The sequence below is a fragment of the Amblyomma americanum genome, chromosome 3 (genome assembly GCF_052857255.1).
Source record: "Amblyomma americanum isolate KBUSLIRL-KWMA chromosome 3, ASM5285725v1, whole genome shotgun sequence".
NCBI lineage: Eukaryota > Metazoa > Arthropoda > Arachnida > Ixodida > Ixodidae > Amblyomma > Amblyomma americanum.
The window spans coordinates 160,942,713-160,967,768 of record NC_135499.1 but is presented as its reverse complement, the minus strand read 5'-3'; the positions used below and the strand labels follow the sequence as shown (position 1 = coordinate 160,967,768).

General features: G+C 49.8%; 1 protein-coding gene across 1 annotated transcript; it reads right to left on the bottom strand.

The window, feature by feature from the left end:
- Positions 1 to 16,325: 16,325 nt before the first annotated feature.
- On the bottom strand, positions 16,326 to 24,828 carry LOC144124211 (uncharacterized). Its single transcript, XM_077656859.1, has 4 exons — positions 24,467 to 24,828; positions 17,335 to 17,527; positions 16,374 to 16,472; positions 16,326 to 16,330 (listed from the first exon to the last, which is right to left on the bottom strand). The coding sequence occupies exons 1-4, from the start codon at positions 24,743 to 24,745 to the stop codon at positions 16,326 to 16,328; spliced, it is 576 nt and encodes a 191-aa protein (XP_077512985.1). The 5' UTR covers positions 24,746 to 24,828.
- Between the last annotated feature and the right edge of the window lie 228 nt (positions 24,829 to 25,056).

The window sequence follows — 25,056 nt, the reverse complement described above, 5'->3', positions numbered from 1 at the left end:
CACAGCTTGTAGCATGAGAGCAGACAGCCGCCTTGAGCGTGTGGTTCTCCTAGTGAATCGTGCAAATGTCGCACTGCAATGTTGTCTGCGACATCATATACTGTCGATGCGACGCATCCGCGGGTGGCGCTGAGTTAGTCGATGAACGATACGTTCAAGGTTCCAAACATGTGTCGTCCACCGCGTATTACAAACTTTTGAAAAATTTCAGAGTTGAGTGGCCACCCGTATAAATCTGATTTCTTTATGTGTCTGACATGGGAAGTACGCTAACAATTTGCGCGCCCCTTTTTGAAATGAAATATTCTTGAACCATCTCTCTGATTACAATGCTTTGCTATCAGACCATGTACGTTGGAAAAAGCGGCACGCAGCCACACTAGGGACAATGCGCAGACTCCAGGGTCGAAAGTCAATAAACGACCTCATCGATGGCGTAATGATTTGGATATCCTCTTCGCATGCAGGAGGAACGGGGTTCGATGCCCGGTGCTGCCGGGTACCCTCCGGTGATAGTGCGGGTATAAGCTTTAGCCTGGCCTGCTGCTCAGCTGCTCTGAAACAAAAATTTAGTTGGTTTTTGGGGAAAGGAAATGGCGCAGTATCTGTCTCATATATCTTTGGACACCTGAACCGCGCCGTAAGGGAAGGGATAAAGGAGGGAGTGAAAGAAGAAAGGAAGAGAGAGGTGCCGTAGTGGAGGGCTCCGGAATAATTTCGACCACCTGGGGATCTTTAACGTGCACTGGCATCGCACAGCACACGGGCGCCTTAGCGTTTTGCCTCCATAAAAACGCAGCCGCCGCGGTCGGGTTCGAACCCGGGAACTCCGGGGATCCGGTCTTAGGCCCCAGCTCGTGTGAATAAAAACACCTTGTTCCATGACGCTGTTTTGCCAAAGCTGCTCTTGCACCACAGAAATTCAACATCATCATCATTAAATCTCCATTAAAACAACTAAAATTATGTCGATTGGTCATTTATACGAAAGGAACCTCAAAGGCGCTGGGTAATTATGATTAGTTTATGGGTGTGGTTAATACATCAGTGGAGTATTTCTTTTTTTGGTTGGCCGTTTCTTTCCTCTTATATGTGATCTTCTTCGAGAAGTAACAGAGTCACATTGGACTGCGCCCTTAAGCTCTGCGAATGTGATTACCCCTCAGCCAATTCAGCGTTATAACTTTAACGCTTTAATTGAATGTCTTGTCTGAATTTTCTAAGCCATGTAGCATTCCAGCTATTGTCAGTTTAAAGGCAACCCAGACCCTTTTTGACATACACGCATATTTGTAATACTTTCACGCTTCTTCAGAGAACCATCTGCCAAGCATTTCATGCGAGATAAGCGGAACATCAGGTCAGGGGGGAGTTCCTACGCATATCACCGGTGGGTACCCGGTGGCACTGGGAAATCGAAACCCACATTTCCCACATGCATGGACGATGCTTTAATCACGGAGTAACTATTGTTATACTGTTCTGCAGGCTTCTAGTTCTTTGTGTGGACATTGGTAGCCGAGCGGCGTTTCGCTTCAGCACAAGCGATTTTCCGGTTGCGTGGGCTCTATCCAGGTGACTTTTATAGGCAGCATTGTGTGTGACGTCACGAGATGCACGCATGCCTGTAAAATATCGAGTTTTTTTTTTTGGCCTTGTCGGGACAAATATTGATCGAGTTACTGTCACTCGCAGTCAATGATTTAGCGTTCAACACGCACACTAGAGCTTTTCCAAAGTAAAAATGACATTCCGTTTATTTGTCGTCACGTTGCGCTTTGGTGTAAATTCAATTTCGCTTCAATTTTTCTTGTTCATTAAGTTTTTAGTTATTTTTCTCTGACAGGGCCAGTTCAATAACGAGTTACAATATATGTAATACATTATTAAACTCAAAAAGTTCGACTATTGTCTGATATTGCAACCCAAACTTCCAGACCACTTCAGAATTCTCTTGTTCATTACTGCCGCTCAAAATGAAGCAGTAAAAATTGCTGAGAAAACTTGCAACAGGTAAAATGCTAAATTTCGGAGGCGCAACACATATTGCCAGACTAGCATTAACACATTTCTTCATAATTAGCAGTAATATTCATGGTTGTTTAACATCGTCATTCCTCTCAATCAAACGCCACTGCGGCTTGGTTGTGTTTAGTCATTATTAATGTTCCTACCACAATGAAAGCTTACATGTATTATATTCATGGTCAAGCGCTAACCCGCACAACGTTCAAAGGCATTTTTTTTATGTACGGTTACATCTATAGCGTAAAATTTCTAATCGTTTCTTATGTGTGTATTTATATATAGTGATAACATAGTTGCTGCAGTCCACTGTAATTTTGTATTCGTGTACTCTTTTCTGGCGTCAAATGTAATGAATGGTATACTGATGGCAGTGCTGGTTTGGTGGTTATTATTGTGCTCATTATTACATTGTCTGCAGATTTTACTGAGTTGCTGCTGTGCAATTCCTGTATTTTTCTTTTGTTTTTCATGTCTCATTGATATTGCCGAAATTACGCCTTGGCACCGCCGAGGGTTTCCGTAAACTCGACCATTGACATCGTCAGTGTTTAAAACGGCTCGACTTAAGTGAATCTAAGCCGCGATAGGTATCTAAACATGCCTCTAACTTACATTGCCGTCTCGCAAGCACAAAATTCTGTATCAGCACTATTCCATCAATAACATCCACAAAGACACGTTAAGTGTCCAGATGTTAAATACAGCTTGGAAAAAAAGTAAACCGGCGGCTTGGTTGCAGAGAGGAAGAAATGGCAAGTTAGAGGGTCAAATTCGGAGCGGAAGCCATTTCAGCGCTAAAAGCAAATTGACAAGATCGCAGTTGAGAGGCAGTGAAAACTAGCCCCGTTGACTTTCATTTCGAAAACGCAAAGACGGGTCTTAGGAAAGGATGATTGATCCTGCCGGTATTTCCTCTCTGGTAACTGATATTTGTCGTTTAATGCTTGGGTTAGGGGTTATGGGGGCTTAACGTCCCAAAGCGACTCAGGCTATGAGGGACGCCATAGTGAAGGGCTTCGGAAATTTCGAGCACCTAGGGTTCTTTAACGTGCACTGAGAGCGCACAGTACACGGGCCTCTAGAATTTCGCCTCCATCGAAATTCACGCGCCACGGCCGGGACTGAACCCGCGTCTTCCGGGTCAGCAGCCGAGCGCCATAACCACTGAGCCACCGCGGCGGGTTTTAGTGCTTGGGTTTCATTTGTCGTGGGTGGCATGTCTGAAGTGTAGAGAACAAGGGTCATAGCACAGAGCCAACAACCTGACTAAGGGCCCCGTTCCCAGCGTAATTAATGTTTAGTTATTGTTATCTACTCTGTGATTGGGCGCACGCTTCTCACCATAGAAAGCGCTACAATTTTACTAAGCTATTAGCTCGGAGAAGTGGACTAAAAAAGAAAGACATTTCACGAGAAGTTTATCTAAGCCGCCTCGCCGTCTCTTGACATTTGCAACTCAGACGTGCCGAACGCCAGCGGCAGAGCCGAATATTGCCATGTGGGGTGAAGCGAAATTATCTCGTAAGGTGCAATTGGAAAACTTGAGATTCTTGCTTGCGGTCACCATGGGCGGAAACATCGGCAACATTCTATATTGAGCACGCTGTCAGTTTCTAAATGGGAAATTGCTCACCTAGTGAACATCGTTAACGCTGCATTGCGTAAAACGGCGAGAAAAAAGAGTATCGACGATTCCAGCAGGAAACGCTCAATGTTCTTAGGCTCTAATATTCGCGCTCTCGTTGATTTCTCAAGTGAAAACTATCTCGAAGCGGCTGAGATCCAGAACTTAAATCCCACAATGATGAGTGCGTTGCGGTGTTTGTACCCGCGAATGCGTGGTGGAGCTCCATTGGACGTAACATGTGGGAAGAAATGGCTTCAGAATCTCACAGCTGCTAGCTGCGTGCATTTTTACAAATTCGACTCATACATCTGACTTCGTCGCCTTGGTATCTTTTTACCAGCATCGGCTGCCATTCTGAGTGGTCCTCATAGGAGACCACAGCACGCTGCACGTCTTGGAACACAGTGACCGGCTAGGATGCTTGCCCGGCGCCTGTTGTACCGTGCAGAGTTTCGCTCGGCGGCGCCCGTCGAACGTCAGCCTTCGCCCGGTGGACATGGCGCTTACGGGCAGCGAACGAGAGCCGCGGACGATCACCTTCGCCGACTCGAGAGAGCGGGTGGCTGCATAAGTCAGTACGTTTGTTCATATAAGTTCAAGTATGCGCGAGGCTAGCCGGGGCAGTAAAACGTTTACTTCATTAAAGAAAGGCTTCTCATAGTGTTTAATGAAGAATTTAAACTCTTTCCTGCCGGATTGTGACCACTAAAGAATTCAATTACTATGCCACATGAGCCGAAGGTCAAAAAATAAAACAGGTCAACTTAGTGAGGATGATTGCTGCTCTGTGCGCAGCTTGGCAGTGGTTGATGTCGAATGTGCGACAGAAATTTAACCGTTCGATTGAGATTACCAGCAAAGCTCCCGTGATGAAGCCCAAACAGGAACAACATATCTTCAGTGGTCGGAGTTTCGCCTTTGATCTTCAATTTTCACAGTGCAATCCTCGCTTCAAGCAAAAGATACCGTTTGTATTTGAGACTTACTGCAGGTGTGAGCACACTGTTACGAGAAACGTACAGTATCAATGCACTGACTGTACGTACCCATATCCGAGGGCATCTTTTATTGTATTATTTTATTATAGCATAATATTTATCGTTATTTCACCTACGTCCTGATGCTTGCACAGTAGACCTCTACGTACAGGCTGTAGAACGAATTGCACTTTGCGTTTAGTAGTGATATGATCCATCTGGTCGCTAACCGATGCGCTTAGTGCCATTTCCATCCATGGCGCCCTTGCAAGTGTTAGTGGATTCCTTGCTCACAACGTTCGCTGCCAGCTGGATGAAAGCCGCCGCGTACTGAGTTCCGTTCCTTATTTTTCTTCCCAGCTGCAGCACTGCGCCACCTTCTCGCCATGTGCCCAGTGCGTTGCTAAGAGATTCCTGCTTCTCCTGAAGAAATCAAGCGAAACATGCTGGAAGTGGATTTCACTTTATTATAGGAGAGAACGGTCTCCAAGGAACGCGAAAAGAGGCGAAGATGTATTGGTTCATGTGTGCCGACGATCGCCTTATTTCACTTGCACACCCCGCAGTACGCAAGTTTCAAAACAATACTCAAAATCAGGATATGTACTGCGAAAACAAATATCGATTTCTGATGTAGCTCGCGCTTCCTGGAGGAGTTTGTACACCGCCACTGCACTAAAACGGCAGTTAATGAATATGAGTGGAATATGCTTGCTTTGTACCGCTCGTCAGTGCATTGCTGGGAGGCTTATTTAAAATAACTTGGGTCCCTTCAAGTTGCGATGACGCCGATATTTCTCGCTATGAAGGAAACGGATGCCGTATCTGTCTCACGAGCAGCTTAGTGCAAAGCTACTCGAAGTGGATTCCTTAAAGCGTATACTAAGATGTTATAAGCGAAGGTCTAAGATTGACCAGAATGGATGGTGAAAAAATCCTTGTGGTGCGCCTTTCCGCTTGCGGAAATAAAGCCACCGTCGCAGCAGGGAAGTCTGGTTTCAGAGGCGTGCTTCCGAATGCCTTCGTATGGCTTCAGGCTGCACAACTCAATAACGAAGTTCGGCACCGGGAACCTATGCGGTACAGGAACCACGGCTATGAACGAGAAGATATTGCCACCTGGCAGCGATAGTCTATAGCTGCCGGAAGCCCCCACACGGATTCTGCCTGTTCTTGTATCGAACGCAGGAGACGTATATGGCCACTTCTCGTTACGAAGGAGCTAGCTGCTCGAGCTGCCAGTGCAACGATGTGTTGGTCATGTTGATTGTTATGAAAGTTTTTCCCGGACGAAAGGTTACAGAAGGCATGGTTACTATAGTGACGAGATGAATTGTCAAACTTAGCTGACTGCATGTGCAGTGAGGGCATGTGTCACAGAGGGAAGAAAACAAGTGATAATAGATAACACAATAGAAAGCTTTAAGAGCGTGAGCTCTTCCTCATCACGTTTGGATATTTCGTGGGGTCTGCGACCACCGTGACATCACAACGCCATCTGTGGCAGCAACTGCTCATCACGTTTCGAGATTTCGTGGGCGACCACGTTTCGCCGCCTAACAAGTGTTATCGCACAGCGCGGGACGCGCCTGCATCTATCCGAAGTTTCTGGCAAGTCATCGATGCTTCTATTCGCTCTCTGTTGTAGACGAACCTCATGTTATCTGATTTCATCGCCTGACGCGAATGGTGTAGAACTTTGTGGAAGGCACGCGCGTCCCAATGATTAGTCTGGAACATTCGACGACTGGTATATAATAGCCGACGCGCTTGACCCGCGGATCAGATTTTTGCCGTTACGCTGCCCATCGCCTTCTGAGGCCCTGCTGCCCGTGCCTCGGCGCCCGGCCGCTGCCGCGGTGTCCAGGGCTTGGTGAAGATGGACCTTCCGCCGCCTGCGACGCGCCCCACAAAGGCGCAATGCTTCAACTTTAACGTACCGGTACCCGTGCCGGCGGACGACCTGACCGATGCCATCGAGGAGGTCGTCGGTGTCGGGGGGCTGCAGTATTTGCAGCACCTCGGCGGAACTAAGGTCCTGGCAGCTCTCAGTTCGATGGCGCAAGTCACGAAAATGTTGGCCGCGGGCTCTCTGCTCGTGGCCGGTCATCAATTGCCGCTGGTTCAGCTTGCTGCGCCAGTGGTGTTCGTAACGGTCCGGCGACTTCCACCAAGCGTGAGCGAAGACGCGCTCGCAGCCGCCCTGAGCCCCTTTGGCAAGGTCAGGGCAGTCACGGAACCCGTTTTCAAGTCAAGGAGCCAAGTTCGCAGCGGCGCTCGTCTGGTGAAGCTCGACATGCAGCGGGCGCCACCGAATTTCATCACCGTCGCGGGTCACCGTGCTATGTTGGAATACCGTGGAATGAGGAAGGTGTGCGCCCGTTGCGGCGTGGAAGGTCACCTCGGTGCCGCCTGCACCGCCCCGCGCTGCGGCCGCTGTGCTGCGTACGGTCACGAGGCGGACTCGTGCCAAGCAGCCTGCAAGCGGTGTGGCGGGAGTCACGTCACGTCAGACTGCATCGCGCCGCGTTCCTACGCGGCCGCCCTCGCAGCTCCGAGGAGTACGCCGCAAGTCCCGCTCGGGGCAACCCCGGCTCCTCGCCGGGACTAAGTGGACGACACCAGGTCCACAACCACCCTCGCTCAGGACTCGGGAGAGCCCAGGTCGCCTGGCACTCCATTGACTGACGAGACAGACCAAACTTCTACCGAAGAGGGTTCGAAGGACTCTACGTCGTCAGATGGCCTGTCTGACCTGGAAAAACTGGAAGCTGCCTTGTTGCACGCGCAGCCAACTCCATCTGAGAGACAGCAGAGCACTACGGAGTCCGAGCTGGAGGCTCCTGAGGTAGCGGACATACCGAGGGTAACCAATGAGCCCCAGAGCGCTAGCCCCGAAGCCCTGGCTCAGGTAAGCACCAGTGTCCCAAAGACGCAACGCCCGAGCCCCCGAAAGACTAGCGCCTGCCTGTCTCATAAGGGGCAAGAGCCCGATGAACCGAAGCGTCAGCGCTCCTCGTCGGACAGCGGTCCCTCTGCGACAGTTACCGCTGCCCCAAAGAAAAAAGTAAAAAAGACGACAGAGGATGGAGCGGAGATGGATTTCTCCGATTTCGACGATTAGCGGCCATGGCTTCACCGAAGAATTTCCCCGGCCGCCTTGGCCGCCCTACCTTCCTCGGCCCCGCCCTTATCGCGGCGGCCGAATTAGCGCCGCGCACCCGGCCAGCGCCGATAGCGACCTGCTCCCGTCGACACCAGCAGAAATTCCACGCGCCTTCGACGATGGACGTGATAAGGTGCCGGTGCTGTGTCACGCGGCGGGCCATAGACGACTGTGTCGATGTGTCCCTGCTGCATGTGTTTTCGCCTCAAGTTCATCGGTTGGTGCGAGCACTGTTGGTGGCGGCAAGCCCAGGTGTGAGTGGTATGTGTTGTGTGTTCACCATGAACCAGAGCGCCCTGCGCTCCACACAAACCATGCGTGCCACGGACGCCTTTTTCGGCAGTCAGGGAAAGACGCTTCTCGAACCACAACCACGTAGCCTGTGCTATAGCGTCTACAGGGACTTACCTATATACTATGGCAGTATCCTCGAGGCTTCCAGGTCCATCGCCCGTTCTGCGACCACCGCCGCACCACACGACTTGTGAGTCGGTCAACGCTTCTCTTTTGTTGGTTGTACTATTTCCTAAGTGTTAATGATTTTGTTCCTTTGGCAAAATATGGCTGAGATTCATTTTATTACCTCTAATGTCAGAGGTTTTCGAGCTCTAGCCATGCAGCTAGAAGTTATGCACCTCGCTCGCTCAGTAGGCGCAGATTTACTTTTCTTGCAAGAATGCAATTTTCGTACCCCTGCAGATGTGTCAGCATTTCGTTGGCGATTCCATGTCGACGCTTTTTTTTCGTTGACCACCTCTCAACCATGTGGGGTTGGTGTGGTTTTTATTACAAACACCTACAGGACGAGCGCACATTGCACTTTCGGTATTGATGGTCGCGCCATAATTACTGATATATTCATGGACAATCAGAAAACTCGTTTCATTAACGTATACGCGCCGGCCAGACGCAGTCTGACGAACGATTTTTTTAAAACAATACCTATATCGACCAGAACGTGCAGTGTGTGCTCATCGGCGACTTTGTGTACTAGATTCTTGGCGAGATCTACGCGGCCCAGGCCAAGGTTCCTCAAACTACAATGCCAGAGAACTCGGGGGTTTAGTGAGACGCTTTTAGCTAACAGATGCGTGGGTTGCCCTTAATGACGATGACATTGTGGCCACGTGGAAGCGAGGCCGCTCTGCTAGCCGTCTTGATCGAGTTTATCTCCCTCCTGCCCTCGTACCACTTCTCCGCGCATGCGAGACTGTAAGCCCACCGCCAGGCGTCCAGGGAATCAGCGACCACGCATTTGTGTCAGTACGCGTGAACGCATCGCCCGGAAGGTCTGCCGACCAGAGTAGGTGGAGAATGGACCCCGCGCTTCTGCACGATGAAGTTAGTTTGGCCTCCCTTCGCCAAGCACTAGCAGAGACCCTCCCAAAGGTCGAAGACCTGACTCCGGACGAGTGGGACGAACTAAAAACCAGTTGGCGTGAGATTCTAGTAAGGGAAGGCAAAGCCAGGCGCGTGAGAATAACTGCCGAACTTAACGACTTGCTGCGGCGCATTCGCTTCGTTGAGGCCGGAGGCACTCTGACGCTCTTCATGAGCGAGTACCTTTAATCGCAGTGCGTGCGATATTACAGGCTCCTAGCTCGGAGCTCGAGTAATTCGCCCGACCCAACAACGTCCCCTCGAGTAGCGGCAGAAGAACTCCGTCGCGCCCGAGAGGGGGACCACGACAACAAAGGACTTTCACGAATTGAAGGCGTGATCTTGCCAGACGGCCGGCACTCCAGTGCCCATTCAGATATTGATCAAGTGTTCACGGCCCACTACGCCTCGTTGTTCTCCTCTGAGCACGCCAGCAGAAATGCGGATTTAAGGAGCAGGGCTCGGGACTTGTGTGGGCGATACACGTGCCCGGAAATAAATGAAGCAGCGCTCTGCGACCCAGCCTGTATGGAAGAAGTGCGAGCGGCGCTAGCTCGTATGAGGGCGTCCGCAGCTCCCGGCCCAGACGGAATTCTTGCCGGGTTCTACTCGACATTCTTCGAGATTCTCGGCGAGCACTTGACAGCCATAGTGAATTCAGTGCTTCTGGAGGGTGTGAAGCCGTCGTCCTTTTCATTGGGGCACGTGGTTCTCATCCCCAAGCCAGATAAGCCCCTCTCAGACCCAAGTTCGTGGAGACCAATAACGCTCATCAACACAGACTACAATGTTGTCGCTACGGTTTTAACAGACCGCTTGAAGCCGTGCTTAGGCGATGTGGTCAGCCCTCTCCAGAGCTCGCGAGTCTTGGGTAGATCAATCTTCACTTCACTGGCTCTCACACGTGACCTTTTTGCGTACGCTCAGGCAAAAAAAACTGAACGGTTGTTTCATCTCCCTCGATCAAAGCAAAGCCTTCGATAGTGTCGAGCATGACTACTTGTTGACAGTCTTGTCATGTCTGGGCCTTCTGGACAAATTTACTAACTTAGTAGGTGCTCTATATTCGGGGCTGTCTAGTCAGCTGGTTTTAATTGGGGCGTTGAGCGGGGAAATTTGTGTGACGCGTCGAGTTCGACAAGGTTGTCCCCTCTCTCCCGCTCTCTTCGTGCTCTCGCTGTACCCTCTGCTCCGTGCAGTTGAAGACCACCCAGCTATCCGAGGTTTTCTCCTTCCGGGGCAGGAATGAGTTTCTGTGTCTGCTTATGCGGACGACATCTCGCTTTTCTTGCGAGATGCGGACAGTTTCCTTGCTTTCTGGCAAGTTTTCAACGAGTATGCAGCCCTCTCAGGTGCGCAATTGAACACCACAAAGAGCCAAGCCCTGAGCTTTGGCACGTTTCAGGACCCCTTGCCGGTGGAATCCAGTTCGTCGATGGTGTGCGAGTTTTAGGAATCCTGTTCACGCCAGCAGGTGTGTCACCGAGAACGTGGGACGACGCTATCACTCGAGCTCGACGGGCCATAGACTCGATTGCACACCTAGAACTAACTTTGAACGCCAAGGCACTTTTCTTCCGTACGTGCGCAGCTGCGTACGCTTGCTTCGTTGCGCGTGTTGCTCCACTGCCGCGTCGCGTGGCAGGGAAGCTGAACTCGCTCGCAGGACAAGTCCCGTGGAACGGAAAGCCGGCCCCAGTGTCCCGTCAAATGTTGGCCGCGGAACGCGATAGAGGAGGTTTGAACCTGCCCTCCTGGCAGGCAACAGCGCGAGCTTTCGCCACCAAAGCAGTTCTCGACCTACTAGCGGCCCAAATGTACAGAGGTCGATCACTAGTCCTGTATTGGTTGGGTACTGGGAGTCAACTGTTCCTAACGCAGCGACACACGGGGCCACAAGCAGAGCAACCTATGCCCATTTACAAAGTGGCAACTGACTTTTTCCGGTTCTGGCTAAGCCAGTTCCCGGACACGGATATACGCGAAACACCAGTGGCACGCGTTAGTGCGGCGGTTCCTGTTTTGGATTTCAGTATTGATCAGGCAGAAAAAAACTTCTCCTAGAAAATGGCAGGCCTTTGCATCGAGCCTGTTGCCAAAAGAATTACAAGACTTCGAATGGCGTCGCCGTCGGCAAGCACTGCCGACGAGAGAGCGTCTCGAAAGATGGGGCATCGTGCCAAACGCGCGCTGTACCAACCGCGGCGCTGTTGAGACACAGCGGCACGCCCTGGAAGACTGCGTCGTAGCGCGTACTTTGTGGCTCCTGATCTACAGGATGTTTAGGGTGCGCCCGCGTCAGCGCAACTCGCGAAGGCGCTCATCCTTTGAGCACCTTGTGGTAGCAGTGGTTTTTTACGCGCTTTGGAAGCAGCGAGGCTTGGCCGAAGTGCGCAGAAGACGGTAACGCGCCATGTTTCTGCTCTTGAGGAGGGTGCGCCTCATTTTAAACCAATTTCTAGAGGAAGAACTAACAGTGGGCGGCGAAGCGCTGTTCTTGCGGCGCTGGTCGACCCACTTTATTTCTGTACATTCTAACAAAGTGGTGCTCCCAATCATGCAATACTAGTCAATACTCGGCAAGTTTGCCCTGGGTTGGTTGTGGTAACGGGTATCATCCCCTTACCCAGTTATGTACACATCTGGGAACAAGTGTTGTACGCGCATGGTAACTTCCCCCTCCCTTTACCATCCATCCATCCATCCATCCATCCATCCATCCATCCATCCATCCATCCATCCATCCATCCATCCATCCATCCATCCATCCATCCATCCATCCATCCATCCATCCATCCATCCATCCAATCCAATCCATTTCATCCATCCATCCAATCCATTTCATTCATCCATCCAATTCATTTCATTTCATTCATCCATCCAATCCATTTCATTTCATTCATCCAATCCATTTCATTTCATTCATTCATCCATCCATTTCATTTCATTCATTCATCCATTTCATTTCATTTCATTCATTCATCCATTTCATTTCATTTCATTCATTCATCCATTTCATTTCATTCATTCATTCATCCATTTCATTTCATTCATTCATTCATTCATTCATTCATTCATTCATTCATTCATTCATTTCATTTCATTCATTCATTCATTCATTCATTCATTCATTCATTCATTCATTCATTCATTTCATTCCATCTATTCAGCAAAATTATTCGCCAAAACATCGTTTGGTTCTTTATGCAGTTTATGTGGTATGTAATTGACGAAATAGATTATTAGTTAATCTAAAAAAAGGTCGCCACCTTGAGAACAATTTTGACAATATTTCCAGAATTTGGATGCCCTAATTTACCCTATGAAAGGAAAATTCTGCATTGGATTGGATTGTTAAACATTTATTGCGTCGAGAGCAGGCTGCCGGACACACATACTAGATGGCCTGTAGCCCATGGCTGGCGGCGACCTCATTGGCCCACTCGATTGCCCGTACTTTAATCTTGGGGTTCGAGCTGCAGAGCACGGCCTCCCACTGGTCCGGAGAAGGGCGCTTTATCAACTCCATTATCAACATCATTTGTGGTAACTACTTAAGGAATCAGAGAGTGGAACGCCTCCATGCGGTTCACTTCTCTTGCTCACATCACCATAATTTTCGTCGTAGTGCATGTGATGCCCACTAATTTTTATCCTGCGATTCAGACAGTAGTGCACACATGGCAGATGCGCCATAGACGCGACAGAAGGAAATTAGGAAAGCAACACTCAAAGCTTATACTTACTGCTCTTGGAAAAGAAAGTTCGGTGGTACGAGTCCCCGCTTCGGCTTGTCTTCTTTTTCACACCCAACATCGTTTCTTCGTTTCCGCACGTGATTTATTCCAGTAATAATCGACATCAAACATACACACTATTACGAAAGACGACAAGCATTAATAGTGGGCCGCTATCAAGGCCTGATCTTTTCCGACAGCCCTCCGTTAATAGCATGTCGGCGAAAAAACGGCCTCGTTTCTTAGACGGGACGCCGGGTGGTGAGGGTCCCGCTATCCGACGGCCTACAGCAAGAATGCGACAGAAAAGCCGCAGCTCCGGTTCTGAAGGTCCTCCAGGCGACCCTTTATCTTGACCACAGCTGCTTTAGCGGTCGCGCCTCGGAGTGGACATTTGCGCAGTCAGCCTGGAGGTGCTGGTACCTGCGTAGCATGGGCGAACTGTCAGTGCTGTTCAAGCCACCATTTGGGCCACGAACAAGGGCCGCCAAACCGAGACGCAACTAGTGCCGACCCTACCCCTGGCTTCTCTATATTCCGTCAATGACACAGAGCGATGTACAGGGTGGAGCAGACCTCGCGGGGAAGATTTGTAGTCCTGGTTCTGTGGGTTTAGCAACGCACCTGTCGCACGGCAACGTTGTCTGGGCCCTCTCACACTGTCTATGCGACACACCCGAGTTGGCGCAGGGTTAGTCGCTATACGAGGCGCTCCAGTGTTCAATGTAAGTGCCGTCCACAATGTATTACAAACATTTCTACATTATGTCATACATTAAAATTCTGACCTACGATGTCCGCCCAAATAAATGTAAATTAGTTATGTGTCAGTGACACTCAAGGTAATCTAAAGAATTGAGCTGTTCTTTTGGCAATCAAATCTACTTGAATGATCTCTCTGGTCCTGATGTTTTGATACTGGCCCATGCAAGTTGCATACAATGGCACGAAGCTGCACAAGTGACAGTGCACAGATCCCATGGTTGTAAACGTGTCCAATTGTAAGCTAAAAAGCAGAACAATGGCCTCGTGATTTGAGCATCCGCTTCACATGCGTGCGGTGCAGGGTTCGATGCCCCGATACCACCGTGTAGCTTCTGGTGATATAATTGGTGAAGCATTCCCTTGGCCTCCTGCTCAGCTCCTTTGTTGCGAATTGCTTGAAAAAGAGGTCTTTGCCCCACCTCGTGCAAGGAAAAATACCTTGTGTCATTGCCCTTTTTTCCTAAAGCCTCCATTGTTCCACTGAAATGCAACATCATCATTGAATATATGTAATAAGTAGCTAAAGTTAAGTCTTATGGGTAATGATCTTAAACAAACCTCAATGCCCCCCCCCCCCCCCCCTCCGGTAAGGGAATGCATCTACGTAGGCAGGTCGTGACTGCAGATCCTAACAATGAGAGTAAAATAACTAGAAGAATGGGATGAAACGCATTTGGCAGGTTCTAGCTCTCGGATCATGAATGGCTGTTAACCAATAGCCCATAACGCTGTATCTTACCGGTACTCACAAATGGGTCGGAAATGTCGAGAGTAACGAAAAAGGTTCAACGCAGCGAACTATGGAAAGAAAAAGGATAGGTGTAACTTTAAGAGACAGGAAGAGGGCAGAGTGGGTGAGGGAGCAAACGCGGTTTAATTACATCCTAGTCGAAACCAAGAGGAAGAAATGGGCTTGGGCAGGGCATTTAATGCGAAGGCAGGGTAACTGATGGTCCTTAAGGGTAACGGAGTGGATTCCAACGGAAAGCAATCGTAGCAGGGTGTGGCAGGAAGTAAGGTGGGCGGATGAGACAGACGTTTTCGGGGACAGAATGGCTGCAGCTGGCACAGGAATGGGTTAATTGAAAGATATAGGCGAAGCTTTTGTCCTGCAGTGGGCCTAATTGGGCTGGTAATGGTATCATGTCTAACACATCAACGGATGATTTTGGATGGCTATCTCTCCTCGTGTGTGTGCGCTACTTCTAGAAGTTAAATCGCAGTAGACTGTGCTCTCATGTTTCACTAGTACGATTACTATTTGCCCAATTCCATGTTAACACTTCACCCTGTAACTGTGTAACCTGTCTATATTCGAAACCGGGTAACATTCAGATGTGTGAAATATGCACACTGTATTATAAAGATGGCAGCATTAAAAGCAAGCCTCTATCAACATCTGATGTTTTCTGGCAGTGGCTGAATTCCTACAAGAGTCTTACAACATTCCCACCACAGTGAAAAGGCGTACATATATAAGTCATGCTCCACCATTCCTTTTTGTCACCCACGCATTCTACTGACACTTTCTCGGCAGGAGTCCTCATCATGATGATAAATGTTTATGACGGAAAGGCAGCTTTGATGAGAGAGCGTTTTAGCAGAAGGTGTTCCGTTTTACTCAAAGTCAGGCAAAAGAACTATTTCCCAAGCATTTAATCTCAGATACGCGGTAAATCAGGCCAGGGGAGAGCCATTGGATCAGCTGTGGAACCCATTGCATCAGTAGCTTATTTTATCTCTTTTACTTTGCGTTTCACTTCACATGTATTGGATATGTGAATGTGTACAGAACAAGGTTCATTCCACTATATAAGCAGCGTGGATGAGAGTCCACATTCCGAACGTATAGTTTCAGTTGCACCGTCTCGCAAGCTATGATCATGCATGTGCTGGTGACCGTGAACAACTGAGCAATTTCCCTTAGATGCTATAGTTCAAAGAATTGCAGTAAAAAGAAGGAAGTTTCACGAGGAGAATATTGACGCCTCTTCCCCTCTCCCCCATCCCACAACTGACCCGGCTTCTTGCAGCTTCGGGCTCAGGCAAGCTCCGGACGCCAGAGGCAGAGGGAGGCGGGAGTAATAATAATTGTCTGGAACGCAACCAATGGACAGCTTTTAACACTTCACCGGCGGTCAATATGGGAGGGAGCCTCGGTGATACCCTATTCTGAGCACGTGTTATTAGACTGTTCAAGAAAGGCAGATTTATCAACAAGCTAACATTGTTGGGGACGTACTTCATAAAACGGCAAGCAAATTATGTATCTGCGATCTTAACCAGAAATGGCCCATGGTTCTGCCTCGGCGTCTGACATAAGCTGTTGGGGTCTCGTTGATTTTTTAGTGAAACCCGGCACGAAATGGTTCAGTTCAATTACAGAAATCCACCCATGATGAATGCGCTGTCCTGCTTATACACGCCAATTCAAAGGCCGGATTTCTTGTGCAGCTACACCACTGGACGTAGCTGCTGCGAGAAATGGCTCTGGAATCTCACGACTCTTAGCTGCGTGTATTTTTGCCCATTCGACACATCTGGCCTAGTTCGCCAGACTCGCGTTTTCTTACCAGCACCGGTTCCCGCCACGAGGTATCCTCGGAGGAGAACGAATCCTGCACGTATTGGCACAGAGCGACCGGCTAGGCTGCTGGGCGCCTGCTGCGCCGTGCAGAGTTTCGCAAGGCGGCTCCCGTAGCACGTCCGCCTTCGCCTGCTGGACACGGCGCCTACGAGCAGCGAACGAGGGCCACGGATGATCACCTTCGCCGACTCGAGAGAGCGGGTGGCTGCAAAAGTCGGTGCGATTGTTTGTATCAGTTAAAGTATGCGCGATGCTAGCCGTAGGAGTAAAATGTTTAGCTCGTTAAACAAAGGCCTCTCATAGGGTTTAATGAACCGCCTCTACTCCTTCCTGTCGGCTTACGACCGCCAATAAATTCAATTAATGCGCAACATGAGCGCAAGCTGAGGTAATAAAACAGGTCCAATTAGTGAGGACGATTCGTGCTCTGCGCGGAGTTGGACAGTAGTTGAAGTCGAGGGTTTGACAGAAATTTCGCCGTCTCAAGAGATTGCTAGGAAAGTTCCCGTGATGAGACCGAAACGTGAAGAACATTGCTTCAGTGGTTGGTGTTAAGCCTTTATTTTCAATTTTCACAGTGCAACTATGGCTTCACGACAAAGGCACTGTTTTGTTGCGATGTTTACATTAGGGTAGCATTTCGAGCCTTCAGCGTGGCGGCGCTGCCGCCCTGTGGCGGCGCCACCACGCTGTCACATGGTTGGCCAAGTGGTGCGCAGCAGCTGCCGGCGGCGCGACGCCGTGGCTGATCAAGTGGTTCGTCACGTGGTTGGCCACGTGACCAAGTTCCGTTCGGCCAGCTGTGGCTATCGCGTCGTTCCCGGTTTAACCAAAGCTAAACCACCGCCATTTTTTTATCTGAAACCAGCAGTGTCACTGAGCACACTATTACGAGAAACGTACAGTATTAATGCACTCGCCGTATGTACCCATAACAAAGGACATTTTTATTTGTATTATTTTATTGAAGTACAATATTTATGTTTGCTTCACCTATGGCCATACCTACGGCCATACAACAAAATACACGTTGTGTTTGTCAAAGAGGTGATCTATCTGCGGCTCACCGATGTGCTTAATGCTGTTTCCCTCCATGGCGCCCTTGCAGCTGTTAGTGGATTCCTTGCTCAGAGCGTCCGCTTCTAGTTGGATGGAAGTCACCGTGTCCTGGGATCCGGTTCTTAATTTTCTTCCCAGTTGCAGCGCCGCGCCACCTCCTCGCCGTGTGTCCAGTGCATTACCGATGACTTCTTGCTCCTTCTGAAGAAATTAAGCGAAACATGTCGGAAGTGGCATTCATTACATTATAGGAGAGAACAGTCTACAGGATGCGCGAAAAGTGGCGAGGATGCATAGGTGTCATGTCTGCCAACGATCACCTCATGTCTTATGCACACCTCGCAGCTCACAAGTTTGAAGAAAAATGTGGCTCCAATCCAAGCCGTGAAGGCGGTTGGACAGCGAAGCTATGCTGATTACATTCAATTTTTAACCTGGGGTTTTTCGCGTACAACGGCACGAAAACGCAACCTTAATGTTTACCTAGAAACACGCGGGGAGAAGGAGCGTGCTTCGCATTGTTTGCAGGCGCTGTTATCATACATTATGCGGTTTGCACTTCACACCAGGGCTTCGAATGACGTCCAACTCTTGCGAAGCAGTTTCAAACCTGTTTAGCGGAACACGTAGTTGTAACTGTAGGCACCGCGCGTCGGAAACTTTCGTTCCCTTACAGCGCACCTTGGCTGTCCATCAAGAAATGTACACACATGTTAAAGATCCCAAGGTGGTCGAAATATTCCGGAGACCCCCACTCTTCCTGATCTGCCTTTTCCAATATCGATTTTGCTCTACACTATGCTTCTGTTTCATTGAATTCATCCAATTTTTCCCTTCCGCGTTTTTAACCTGTCGTTTAATGCCTTTTCTTTCTCCATCCTCGTGTCCGGCGTACTTACTGGTTAGTTTCCTAGTTCTTTTCCGCCATTGTGAGTCAAAGCTCTTTCTGTTTACGCATTTAAATACCTTAGCTGCCCACCTAATATCGTCCAATTCCTTGAGGCCTTCTTGATATAGTATTTTACTCTGAGCTTCCCGTGCTTCGAATGATGCCCAGCCCATAACCCCATGTACTGCCTCACTTATTTTCCAGTAAGCACCTAGTGCTAATGTTCCAACAGCTCTCTGATTTACTTCTAATCAAGACTGAACTTCGGCCCTTAAGCACAGAACCGCAATCCCGAAAGTAAGCCCATGCACCATTATTCCTTTCCAAATACCTCTCAGTACTTCATGTGTGTTTTACCCTCATAATGCCCTATGTTTCACTATCCCGGAAAATCTTCGCCCTTTTGCTACAAGTCTGTTCGTGCTTTTCCGTGTACATCTGCCCTTCATGTACCTATTCATCGAAATATTTGTATTGGGCAACTCGGGGTATTTCATGGCATTGTATTGTAAGCACATAATCAGTTCTATCGTTGACAATCATCACACCTGACTTAGTTGCGCTTAAACTGAAGCCTAAAGTGTCTCCTTCGTCTCCACATCAAATAAGCAGAGTTTGCAAATCTTCCTGGCTATCTGATAACAGTACAATATCGCCTGCATACATTAAAATCGGGTAGTTGTTGCTCAACAACGTTTCCGCCTAATCTGTACCACAGTTTATAACCTAGATTCACACTGCAGACACGTATCTTCGTCATGAAAAGGTGAGATGCCGCCACGCACCTACCCGCCGCGGTGGCTCAGCGGTTAGGGCGCTCGTTACTGAGCCGGTGTACCCTGGTTTGAATCCGACCGCGGCGAAACGATGGAGGCGAAACGCAAAGGCGCCCGTGTGCTGTGCAATATCAGTGCACGTTAAAGATCCCTAGGTGGCTTAAATTATTCTTGACCCCTCCACAACGGCACCACTTTCTTCTCTCAGTTCCGCCTTTATCCTTTCCCTTACGGCGCAGTTCAGGTGTCTGCCGAGATCTGGGCCATATCCTATACCTAAAACCTAATTTTCAATCGACTGCACAACCAGCAACACGCAGAATTCCTGGGCTCCTCCACCACGGCGGAGTTGATGGGGATCCGGCTCGGGCTGGACCTGCTGCTCACCCTCGGCCCTCCGCCGCCCAGGAATGCTCTGCTGTGCGACTCCCGCGCCGCCCTCAGCCGCCTGCAATCTAACGACCGCGGTACCCCACTAGTGCGGGAAATTCGCTTGCGCATCGAGCGCCTCGCGCAGAGAGGTTGTGCCGTGCGTGCACAGTGGGTGCCCGGTCACTGTGGCATCGCAGGCAGCGAAGAAGCTGACGACCTCGCGACCGCTGCACACCAACTACCTGCCAGCGATCTGCCCCTTGCGCTGGAGGACGTGCGTGCGGCCATCCATGACCATCTCTGAAAGCAGCTCCCCGACCCACGCATTGCGGGAGGTGAGCGCATCGACGGTGTCACCGGCTGTCGCGCACTTATACGGTCACAACGTGCAATGATCCTCCGCGCGCGCATTGGCTGCGTGTGGCCCGGGGAACGACGGGTGCGTCACGGAATCGCGACGAGTGATGTGTGTGACGGATGCGGTGCAGTGGAAACACTATAACACCTGCTCCTTCACTGTGCCGCGTTCGCCGATGCTCGTCGCGATATGCTCGCGGCCTATAGGGCGCAGGGCATACTACCAGACTTCATCAAGACGCTATTGTGGCCGCAGGGCAGTGCGCGCAATCGTGATCGAACTTTGGTGTGCCTCTGTGCATTCCTCGAACACACGGGCTTGACGTCCCGTCTGTTCTCCGTCAGGTGAACACGCAGTAACCGAACGCTCCGCGAATTCTACCTTGAACGATTAATAACTGGACGCCCCACTCCAGTTGTAACCAACACAGTGCTGTGCGCAAGTGTGATTTAATTCCTCTAAAATGAATTAATCACGCGCACAACCTGGACACATTTCTTATTGTGTAAATAGTTTGTACATATTACTTCTCCCCCTATCCTCTCTTCCTGTCCCCTCACCTTTTTTATTTCATTTCTCCATTCTGCCAGCTATCCTTTATTTCTGCTGCCCCAGCTCAGGTGCTTTAGTATCGATGGCAGCTGCCGGGGCTAGCAAAAATCTTTTCCTTCCATTTTGCTATTGTTTTTAATAAAACCACTACTACCACTATCAATCTTCTCCACTACGACACATCTATGCAACGCGCTGCAACACGCTGTCGCGTCCCATGTTTAAAGACAAAGCTGGTGTTTTTTTTAACTTGACAGCGTTAAGAAGCTCGTGTCGCAGAAAAGCCATTGTCACCGGCGTGAGCGAAAAATGACGCATCTTTGTGGACACCTGAACCGCGCCGTAAGGGAAGCGATTTTCCTTTTCTTACGGTGGGCGCGGTATAGGTGTCCAGCGAGAATTGCGAGACAGGCATCATTTCCATTCCCTAAAACTTATTTTCATTTCAATTTTTCTCCCTTACGGCCTGGTTTGGGTGTCCATCGAGATATGTGAGACAGGCGTCCTTTCCTTTCCTTAAAAACTTTTATTTTCGTTTTTTCATATTTCGTCGGTGCGAATCTCAGTCGCAAGCTAACCGGAAAAATTGGATTTTTTAGGAAAGCAAATGATGCAGTAACTGTCTCGCTTATATTGATCGACACTCGAACCGCGCCGCAAGGGAAGAATAAAGGAGTGAAAGAAAAAGATAGAAAGGCGTGCTGTAGTGGAGGTCTCCGGAATATTGTACTGAGAGCTACATTGGCCTGAGGATGAGGCACAGAGCCGTTGACTAGCAGCGGCTGCAGCTGGCGGACGCTCCGCGCTCGCCGCGCCATCTGGCATGACGTCACACCGCGCGCTTCGCCGCGGAGCCGCCCTTACCCGTCTTTTCCCTTACCCGATCTTGCGCGCTTAACCACTAACCGACGTATTTGGTGGTGCTATCTATGAGAGCCACAGAAACCTCCGCACACTCACTGCATAAAAAAGAGCTTGAGTCGAGGCTGGGAATCGAGCCAGGGCCTTTGGAGTTTGAGGCGGAGACGCTAGGACTCCGCCATGACGGCTGAGTTTTATCATGAATAAAGGCGCATCTAATGACTGCCCGGGTTTCATATATTAACTGTTCCGATTCAGAAGTCGCCGCGCTTTCGCTCCGTATATCCTTGTTTAACAGAGCTATGCCAACGGCAATTTTTTTCGGCCACCTGGGGATCTTTAACGTGTACTGACATCGCACAGCACACGGGCGCCTTTTGCGGTTCGCCTCCATCGAAATACGGCAGTCGCGGTTTGGTTCGAACCCGGGTGCTCCGGCTCAGTGTACGATCCCCTTAACCACTGACCCACCGTGGCGGGTCAGAAGCTGGGCTGCAATTTCTCATCTCGACATCTCGGTGGACACCTCAAACACACATTCAGGGGCAATGTAGTTTCAGAAAGCATGCAATTGAAGGTGCATATGTCACTGGTCCGAACGCCTGTCGCAAGCTGCCCTCTAACTTGAGTAAATAATGTAAGCTATGTACAAAGATAAATGCTATGACACCACCCGCAATGCTGTACGACGAACAGTGGCTCAGAATTTTGCTGAACATACTAGGGAATACTGGCACTAAAATTCTATCAACCAGTGATCACATCACTAGAATTTCGTCTAATAATAATAATAATTGGTTTTGGGGGAATGGAAATGGCGAAGTATCTGTCTCATATATCGTTGGACACCTGAACCGCGCCGTAAGGGAAGGGATAAAGGAGGGTTGGTTGGTTTATGGGGGTTTAACGTCCCAAAGCGACTCAGGCTATGAGAGACGCCGTAGTGAAGGGCTCCGGAAATTTCGACCACCTGGGGTTCTTTAACGTGCACTGACATCGCACAGTACACGGGCCTCTAGAATTTCGCCTCCATCGAAATTCGACCGCCGCGGCCGGGATCGAACCCGCGTCTATCGGGCCGGCAGCCGAGCGCCGTAACCACTCAGCCACCGCGGCGGCGGATAAAGGAGGGAGTGAAAAAAGAAAGGGAGAGGCGCCGTAGTGGAGGGTTGCGGAATAATTTCGACCACCTGGGGATCTTTCACGCGCACTGACATCGCACAGCACACGGGCGCCTTAGCGTTTTCCTCCAACGCACCTGCCGCGGTCGGGTTTGAACCCGGGTACTCCGGCTCAGTAGTCGAGCGCCCTAATCACTGAGCCACCGCGGCGGGTATAGAATCTCGTCTGCAAATGCAATATCTGTTGCTCAAACTAGCGTCGTCTCTTCGGTGGACGCAGTTTTTGCGCCGCGCGTCTGTTTCTAACATTACTAATCTCTCCTGCCAGCACATGGCAGCGATTGTGGCTCAGCTCGGGTGTGACGTCATCGCACTGTAAATTTTCGGTCCTCCTGTCACGTCATCTCGCACCAGTGGCCAGGTTTCGATTCCGACCTGCAACCAATTCTTTTTAAATTTAAAGTGAAAGCTTTACTAAAGCACGTTCCGCGAGTTTCGCCGACCACGCACATTTAACCATTAGCGACCTTCAGCGTGTGGCGTGTGAAGTTGCGCCGAAACCGATAAGAGCGGGAGCTACGAAAGCAAACAAAAGGTGTATAAATGGCTCTATTGGAAATCGGATACCTCAGCTGCGTTTTAAGCTACGTGGCGGTAGCGACATCTGAGCGCTGCATGCGTTGGCGTTGCCGCAGAAACGCGCCACAAGCTATAGGCCATCGGGGTTGCAAAATTGCTTTTTTTTTTGGAACCAAATGGCGCAGTATCTCTCACATCTCGGTGGATACCAGAACCGCGTCGTAAGGGAAGTGGTAACGGAGGGACTCAGAGAAAAAAGGAAAAAAAAAGGTCGTGGAAGGCTCCGGAATAACTTCGACCACCTGAGGATCTTTAACGTGCACTGACATCGCACTGTACACGGGCGCCTTTGCGTTTGGCCTCCATCGTAACGCGGGCGCCGTGGTCAGGCTCGAACCCGGGTACTCCGGATCAGTAGCCGAGCGCTCTTGCCACTGAGCCACGGTGGCGGGTGCCATCGGGGTTCATTTTGTTCATTGGCGTTGACAACATTAAAAATTGGTTTTGGGGGAAAGGAAATGGCGCAGTATCTGTCTCGTATATCGTTGGACACCTGAACCGCGCCGCAAGGGAAGAGATAAAGGAGAGAGTGAAAGAAGAAAGGAAGAAATATGTACGGTAGTGGAAGGATCCGGAGCAATTTCGACCACCAGGGAATCATTTACATGCACTGACATCGCACAGCACATGGGCGCCTTAGCGTTTCGCCTCCACCGAAACGCTGCCGCCGCGGTCGAGTTCGAATCCGGGAACTCCGGATCAGTAGCCGAGCGCCCTAACCAATGAGCCACCTCGACGGGTACGACATTCTATCGTGATTCTGAAGAAATGAATAGGGCAAAACCGGCTCTCTGGGTCAGTGGACACCTCAATCAAGCTATGACCTTGGTGCAGTGGAGAGAGATCGATGTGTGGGCGGCATGCATTAGCGCTGACAACGTTGTGGCAGAGACGCGGCAATGCAGCAGTAGGACGCAGCGTTTATTGGAGGACCATCCTCTCGCGATCAACTATTAATTTAACTGCCACGGTTGTAGGATGAATGCGCGGCCTAACTAGTGTGCGGAACGCACTGAACGTAACAGACGCCAAGCCGCGTCTAGTTGCCCGATGCAACACAGCTTTCTCTCTCAAATCAGGTTCAGCAGTAGTTAAACCACAGCTAATTTATTATTCTAATGTATCATGACGTCATATACCTTTTGACGTCACAAGGGACCAACTTCCGGTGACACATTCTGCGGACATATCCGGCGTCAACATGGCCATTTAATGCTTTCGTTTTAAAATACCTGAAATCAGGGTATACACTACGAAAACAAATATAGATTTCTTATGCGACTCGCACGTCCTAGAGAAGTGTGTATGTCGCAGCATGAGCTAAAGCGGTTGTTACTAAATATGCGTTGACTATGTTTGCATTGTATCGCTCGTCGCTTTTGGCGTTGCTAAAACCTTCCACATCAGTGCATTGCAGAAAGGCTCATTTCAAATAACCTAGCTCTATTGACACCCGTATTTCAGGCTAAGTCCATAGAAAAAAGAACACAACTGCGCCGTCAGGAGTAAATATTATGAGCTTCGGCAATCAAATCATGCAAGCAGCAGGCTTCAAAGGTCTTCATCACATACCTGCGCCGTGGTGTCAGCAGCGCTTAACTGCAAACTTGGAGAAAGCAGCTTGGCGTTCATGCCTTCGTGCTGGCCGTGGCTGCAAGGAGGATCCACTGTGGCGAGTGACGTGGGCAGCGCGTCTCTGGGACTTTCGTTCAATCCGAAGATGCCGTGGTGCCAGACAGCGTTAATGCCATCTCCATTGCCGTTGCTGGCATCGGCGGAGGAGAGCGGACGGAGCACCTGCTTTCTCAGGATACGCTGGCTGCGACCAGCTTCGTCCCGGTGCATGCTCATGCCTGGTGAAGTGTGGCAAAAGAAGAAATCGTGGCGACGAAATGCGTTCTAAGCGAACGGATGCCATATCCGTCTGACGAGCAGCGCCGTCTAAAGCGACTCGAAGTGGATTGCTTAAAGCATTTCCTCGGTGGGTCTTGCGTTAGAACCTAAGCTCTAAAACAGACCATAATGGCTTGTGAAAATCTTACCCTTATAGTTCACCTTTCTTTTTGCGGAAATAAAGCCACCGTCGCAACCGCGAGGTCTGGATTCAGAGACGTGGGCTCGAATGCCTTAGCATAACTTAAGGCTGCACAATGCAATAAAGG